Source organism: Petaurus breviceps, unplaced genomic scaffold (genome assembly GCF_028583685.1).
Source record: "Petaurus breviceps papuanus isolate PSGF00001 unplaced genomic scaffold, PetGlider_PUasm1.0 77, whole genome shotgun sequence".
NCBI lineage: Eukaryota > Metazoa > Chordata > Mammalia > Diprotodontia > Petauridae > Petaurus > Petaurus breviceps.
Genome location: NW_027186492.1, coordinates 317,837 through 325,306, shown reverse-complemented (window position 1 = coordinate 325,306; position 7,470 = coordinate 317,837). Strand labels below are relative to the sequence as shown.

The window sequence follows — 7,470 nt, the reverse complement described above, 5'->3', positions numbered from 1 at the left end:
CATTGTGTGATGATTAACTCTGATAGACTTAGGTTTTTTTTTTTTTTAGCAATGCAATAATCTAAGACAATTCCAAAAGACTCATGATGGAAAATGCTATCCACATCCAGAGAAAGAACTATGAAGTCTGAATGCTGATTGAAGCACACTGTTTTCTCTCTTTTTTTTCTCATGGTTTTTTCCTTTTGCTCTGATTCTTCCTACACAACATGACAAATGTGGAAATATGTTCAATATGATTGTACACGTATACCCTACATCAGATTGCATGCCATCTTAGGGAGGGGGAAAGGGAGGGAGGGTAAAAATTTAGAAATCAAAAACTTATAAAAGTGAATATTGAAAACTAAAAATAAATAATTAAAAATAATAATGTAGCTTTTACCAAAATTGAAAAATGATTTTTTGCTTCTAATTTTTATCCTGTGTTTGGAAATATTTTGATCCATCTTTGGCAACACCATACCTACATGCTTCATACAACTTAACTATTGATGGCTGACTTATTCAAACTCATTTTTTCACCAATGGAATAGCTTACTTGGCTCAGTGGTTGGTTCTATGCCAAAAGCATTGGAGCATGGGTTGATGGAATTTTCATCATTACAATGACACAAAATTATCTGTTCCTTTTCTTCCACTCTGAAATCAAATGACCCCCTTTTCTTTTTTTCATATTTTCTGCATTCATGAAAGGACATTTTTCAGTCCTATTATCAGGGATTGTTCCTGTTGCCTTCACTCCTTTCTTTTTCAGAACTGATATTAGTTTGATTCTTGTGAAAAAGTTGTCAAAACGTGTATGATAAGGATACTGTACTGGCTCCAAGAGAACTTCAGCAAAGTTTATTACTAATCTCCCTAAACTAAGATCATGATCTTTATTTGCTTTCAGGACTGGTTCACCTTGATAGGGTCCAAACCAAACTAAATAACCCTGGGTAGTTGCTCCATTCCATATTTTATAACCAATTCTAATAGGTTTGCCATTTAAGAATTGGACACTATCAAAACATTCACAGATTGATTTATTAAAGCAATGATATTCCTCCAGGGGAACATTTAGGGGGGGTTATTAATTTTATCTATAAGAGACCTCAGTTTTGGGGTTTTAAGGGGGTTGTTAAGGGGGTATGTAAAGCAATTGGGGTTAAGTGACTTGCCCAAAGTCACACTGCTAGTTAAGAGTCAAGTGTCTGAGGTCAAATTTGAACTCAGGTCCTCCTGACTTCAGGGCTGGTACTCTATTCACTGTGCCACCTAACTGCCCCAAGGCTTCAATATTGTAAACTTGTAAAAGTTTATTTTTTTTTACAATTTTACAATTTGATTGATCTAGACAACTGTTATCTATAAAATGGAGGTATGAAAATATTAATTCAAGGGGCAACTAGGTGGTGCAGTAAATAGAGCACCAGCCCTGAAGTCAGGAGGACCTGGATTCAAATCCAGCCTCAGTCACTTGACACACTTACTAGCTGTGTGACTTTGGGTGAGTTACTTAACCCCAATGGCCCTCTAAAAAGAAAGGAAAAAAATATTAATTCAAACTTTTCCCTTCTAATTGCATTGCTAACTAGACTCTGCTCTTTATCTGAAGTTTCCCAGTACCTTCCTCTCCTGGGATGACAAACATATCCACTCAAAAGAACACCAAAAACACACTTCATTTCCTGAACTGTAACTTCCAAGGTGACATTTTCTGAGAAGCATAATGATTTGTTTCATCAACAATTAACTTAAATGTTTCAGCATCAAAAAATAATTCAAAGAACTCAATTGAATTTAGTTTCTGACTTTTGAGATTCAGAATTCCAGAATGCAGTGCTGACCAGCTTGGAATATTGGCCTGAATGTCTCTTTTGATCTATTTCCTCTCTGTAAGGGCAGTTACTTTCTGCTTCTTTCTGGCAGGGTGTGACTCGTCTTCACCTTCTTTATCAACATCAGAATCACCAGAGAATGTACAACCATGTAGCAATTCACTTACTCTTGCTTTGTCTTTTTCCTATTTTTCCATGTGATGTCACTTGCAGCAGATTCCATTGATGAGATATGCATTCTAGACCATAAATCCTCAGGATTACAGTTTTCAAAAGTATTCAAAATTTTTATGGTTGGTTGTTTTTGGGGGGGGTTGTTTTTTTGTTTCAGTTTTTACAGGAGAACCAACAAGGATCTGAGGTGAACAATCTCTTTTAAGGACACTAGAGACCTTTTCCTGTGGGCTGATTTCTTTAGAAATGTCTTGCTTTGGAAGTGATGTTCCATCTTTAATCATGATTAATTAGCAAGTCAAGGTTCCTAAAATTCTTCAGTGCCACATTGTAATATGTATTCTTCTAAGCTGGGTCAAAATATTGCCAGTCTTCTGAAACAAGGAACTGGGCTTCTTTCTCAGTCTTCACTGATGTCTGGGATTGAGGAGAGTTAAAAACTGATACCACTGTCTGGTCTCTGAGAAGTCCCCCATAATGATGAGAAGAAACCTGAGAAACAGGGCATTCTCTTGTAGGGGATGGGGATACTGAGATTCACACTTCACCTCAAGGTTCTGTGTCTCCTGGGATGCTACCTGATGCTCTGTCTGAATGTTCTTCTAGTCTGTGCAAGAACTGAAATCTGCTATCCAGGTTCATTCAGTTGTTACTCCAATTCCTCCAACATAATAATTATTTCCTCTCTGTTTTGTGAAAAATGTTTCTTCACACAGACCTGGAGCTCCTGGGGCAGGATAGTCAGAAATGGCTCCAGCACCAATGGTTCCATAATCTGCTCCTTTGTATGCCTCAGTCTCTGATAGCAAAGCACCCATAGTTGGCCAAAGCCTCTCCAGGCCTGGTTCTCTTCTGGTAGCAAAACCGTCTGAAAAGTTGCTGAAAGATCTTCTGGGTAAGAGAGTTGTTTTCTGGTTGGCTGGATTTCTGTTCCCAAGTACGGTCTTCTTCTTTCACTTTCAAAACTTCCTTCTGCTCTTCTGGAACTGGGACAGAAAAGTCTTCTGACATCTTGAGATTGAGTATCACAAACCCTCCTAGGGCATCATGGTTCTTTCAATCAATAGGTTCTTTCCTAATTTGCCTTTCAACTTATGTAAAAAAGAATTTGTTAAGTGCTTTCAAGTACAGAAGACATAGGTTCAAATCAGGACAAATTATGGTTGTGTCACCCTGTGCAAATCACTTACTCTCTCAATAATCACCCAATAAACTCTTTGTGGCTGGAAGTTGCAAAACAGTTGCCCATCTGCAGAAGTGGAGGGAATTTCCTTGCTGGGAGTTGCCCACACAGATTGAATCACAGGTGAAGACCACCACCACCAAAAAAAGTATCCAATGTAGAGCTACACTAGTAGTGGAGTAAGGGCCTCAAGAGAAATAAGACTCCTTCCGGCAGTCTGCATTCTACAAGTAAAAAAAAAACACAGACCAATGAGAGACTGGTACTGCAATCTGGTCAGGGAAGTGGGGCATATTTCTGGTGATCTGGACTGAAGTTTCCTTTGAAAAGTTAGGTATCAGAGGAAGCCTATCTTCCCCTTTCCCCAGCAGCAAGAAGGGGGAAGGGGAAAGAGAGAACTCCGTACGTGTGTATGTGTGTGAAAGAGCCAGGCTAGGCCGCAATACCGGGGAACTTGAAGAGGTTTCAGAGAATCAAGAGTAGAAAAGCAGCTATTTCTACCAGGAGAGATAACATCACTGTGTGTCAGGTGGTGTGGTGAGACAGAGAGAGAGAGAGAGAGAGAGCGCGAGAGACCAGCTATCACGGGGTTACGCACTTACCGCGGAGTTTCTCTCGACTTCCCCAAGCTGCCCAGAGAGGAGGAGAGAGAAGGAGGCGGTGGCGTGGCGTGGAGGCAGCTATGCACCGCGCCCCGCGCCTCCCTGCCCCCGCCTCCCTAGGTGAGCCGGGCAGCCAAGCGCCAGGGCCATGGCCATGGGCACCTTGGGGAAGTCGAGAGAAACTCCGCGGTAAGTGCGTAACCCCGGGATAGCTGGACTGCGGTGGGCTAGGCACCCCTTCCCTGCCCTCCCCCGCGCCCCCTGACAGTCAGCCCGCCGCGTGCCAAGTGCACCCACGCCTGGCACTTAACTTTCTTGTTTCGGGCCCCTTTGCTGTCTGGGGCTGCTATCATCAAGAGCCGCCCTCCCTACGATCCCTTCCCCGCCACTCCACTCTCACCTTCCCTTCCCCTACCCGAGCTCTAGGGAAGATGCTGCATGGGGGTGGTGGGCACAAGGTACGGTAGCAACATCTGTCCTGAAGCAACATCTGTCCTGAAGCCCCGGGGGCTGAGGGGACGAGGGGACAGAGGTCACGCGAAAAGCACAAAAGCGTCTTCCACTCCCAGTGCCCCACTCAGGAATGGAGAGGGAATGGGGAGCTTTCTGGGGTGGCGGGATGCAGGCGGGGAACCAGACTTAGCCGAAGTACCCTTTACTTTTTCGGCAAGGGTCAAGATCAGAGCCAAGGATCACTGCGCGGATCTCTGATCTCGCCCGCCCCCTCTCCGAACCCTCCTTTGCTCTTCTGTTGTCCTTCCTTCTTTCCCCGGTCACTTAGAGAGCTAAGTGAACCCCGGGTCCAGCTCTCACCCTATGGAGTTTTCATGGACCGCACCTGCCGCACCCGCAGGGTCCAAACGTCGCCATCTGGCGGCAGCTAGCGAATCGGACCGATCTGGAACCAGGACCTAGATCCCTCCCCCTGAACTTCTAACTTTTAGAATCCTTGGGGGTTTGTGCTGCAGTGCAGGATATCTAGCTCCCTCGCTCAAAAAGATTGCGATCTGATGAAGGGAGATAGAGAAACATTGACGGAAACCTATCAGCCTTTTACCTAACTAGCAACTACTCAGATGTACTTAACTGTGAAGAGTTTTTACAGCCTGGGAGGATGATGAAAGAATGAACATGAATATACTTTGGTGAGGGTGACCTGTCTTGGAGCCTGGGAGCGGACTGGTGGCGCCCAAATACAACCCCCAAAACCACTGGCAACTTAAGCTGCTGCAGGTATCAATTTACCAACAGCCCTCCTGTGTTAGGACACTTTGGAAGAAGGACTTAGAAGATTTTCACTATCCATTGAAAATAAAGTTGTGGGAATTTCAGTTTTCCTATTACAGTCCACCTCCCAGATTCCTGGGCTGGACTTCAGACCGAAAGGTATTCCGTCCATCCAAACTATTCCTAGGAGAGCCTACTGCCCCATTCCAGAGAGCTGATCATGAGTATTGATTCAGAACTGGAAGGAACTCCTAGAGGCCACTGAACCTAACCCCTTTTTTTTAACAGATAAGACTCAGGGAAGTTTAGTGACTTGCCCATGGTTACTCATACAGGTGAGTGAACCTAGGTGTCTTATTCCAAATTCAGGGATGTGAACGAGTCAGTTCGTATTTTCTGGCCAGCAGACTTTTAATTCTTTAGTGTGAACATTTACACTAGGGAGCTTGATTTATTGTTTTATTGGTCCTTTAAAATTAAGAAACTGATGAAGAAAATTAATCAGATTAAACTTAAAAGTGTGTTCTTCAGGAGAGTAGATTGTTAAAACTTCTGGAATGTACCACAGTCTCCAGATGGTTTTTTAGCTATCTTGGTGTGGTGGAAGGGAAGGAGTCAAGAAATTCCACCAAAATTTTAACTTTGTCCTTTGTGCGTTGGACTTTGAAACTATCTTTTTGTCTATACTTAGAAGGTTCACCACCTTAGTGTCTTACAAAGCAAGATGTTTAAAACATTCTGTAAATTTTTACAAAAGTATTGTTATCTGCAGTCATGTCATACAAAGGGGACATGGAGAAAACAGCAAGATCCAGGGATTTGTCATGAGGTCTCAAATGGGGTGAGTCAGTGGCAAGAGAACCCATGTTTCTTGATTCATAGTGTAAGGAACTCATTACTTGTCAATTTTCCCAGGTTTTTTTTTTTCCCCTCTTGGCCCCTAATTGAATTTTGTCATTGAGGTTTATTATTTCTTTTGCAGCCCATCATGCTCCAACTTTCTTTAGTTTCTACAGATCTTCTGTATTTCCCAGACATTTCTCTATATTTTGCTTTTCATCTTTCACCTTCCAAAAGTGTTGGATTCGAAGTTAGAGGACCACTTGAGTTCAAATCATAGTTAAGCAACTTGCTATTTGTAGTTGTTGTCATTTAACTTTTCTTACTTAACTTTTCAGTTTCCTTATTTGTAAAATAACGGGTTGGATCATGTAACTTCTAAGGCCACTTGCAGCTCTAAATCAATAAGGTGGAAATGACTGAAGATCCTTCCTCTCCCTAAATACTTCCTTCGAATTCCTAGTTTTTCCTCCCCTGATGCTTCCCAGTCTCTGGACCTATAGGTCTCTTTTGACTTTGATAAACAGTTTTCTCCTATCAATGACTGTGGAGAACATTACCAGAGTGAAATTGCTAGGCCAAATAAGATGAAACCTTGACTAGAGCTCTCTATTATCCTAATGTTTTCAATGTAAAACAGGATAAGAATTAGGGGGAACAATTTCTTTTTCTATTACTTTGCCTGGCTAGATCTGCTTTTTCTCATTGTACTAAAGACGTGGGAGGAAGAAACACTGAAGCCAACTCTCAATTATCTGGGGCCAGGAATGGGATGGGATAGAGATAAAATAGATAATCAACACCTACGGGTAATCCAAAGTGAGTAGCAAATATAGTCACTTTTCATTTCTTCCACACTAATGAGGTGAGTTAAGGTATGGGGAATTCCCAAGTCACTTCTACTTAGCTTTGTGGTATACTGTGTGATTCTCCCTGGATCATAGTCAATTTGCCATCTGAATTATGTTGTGTTGAGGCAAATGCTGTGTTCTTTTCTTGAGAATATTTTGATAGGGGGGTGGTAGCCCAGAAGTCTATTGGATGTCATGAGGACCACAGTCTAGTATGATAAATTTTCATTGTGTAAGGCATAGGTAATGAGGTTATGGAGTCAACCACACTGACTTGTAGGTCAACCCTTAGCCTCATTACCATATGTATTCTTGTCTAATGTAATCCAGGGATATATTTGTATATTTTCTCATTAATTGATAAAATTTCAACTTTCTTCTCATCAATCAGTTATCTCAGAGCCCCCAACCCAATCAATTATATATTATTTAATAAGCTGGAGAAAGCTCCCCATAAGCAGTTGCTTTTATCTCTCTGTGTCAAAACTCCTAATCTCCTGGAATTAACAGAACATTAAAGTTACTGGCCATATAATTTACTAACAATGTAATCAATAAGAATACAAAGACATAAACAATTGTTTACAGTATTTTATCTGTGAGAAAGGTGGATACCTCTAATCATCACTGTCACTGCAGATAACATTTTATTTCTGGAAACAGAGGTCCATCAGTCAGTTCACTCAAGATACCAAGCCAAGTCTCTTCTTAGGAATGTACTTTACTCTCTTCACAAGATAAAGGTTAAGACAAATCCATCAAGAAAGAAG

The 7,470-nt window shown here is 41.8% G+C and overlaps 1 protein-coding gene and 1 pseudogene across 1 annotated transcript in view; one reads left to right on the top strand and one right to left on the bottom strand.

Annotated features, from left to right (window-relative positions):
• Nucleotides 1-1,398: 1,398 nt before the first annotated feature.
• Nucleotides 1,399-2,100, bottom strand: LOC138175371 (piggyBac transposable element-derived protein 1-like; annotated as a pseudogene).
• Nucleotides 2,101-3,814: 1,714 nt separating this feature from the next.
• The window catches only part of RASGRP1 (RAS guanyl releasing protein 1), a 119,528-nt gene continuing 115,872 nt past the window's right edge, over nt 3,815-7,470 (top strand). Inside the window, exon 1 of the mRNA XM_069105718.1 lies at nt 3,815-3,971. Coding sequence (XP_068961819.1) covers nt 3,931-3,971 — 41 coding nt within the window. The 5' untranslated portion in view covers nt 3,815-3,930. The remainder of the gene's footprint in view (nt 3,972-7,470) is intronic.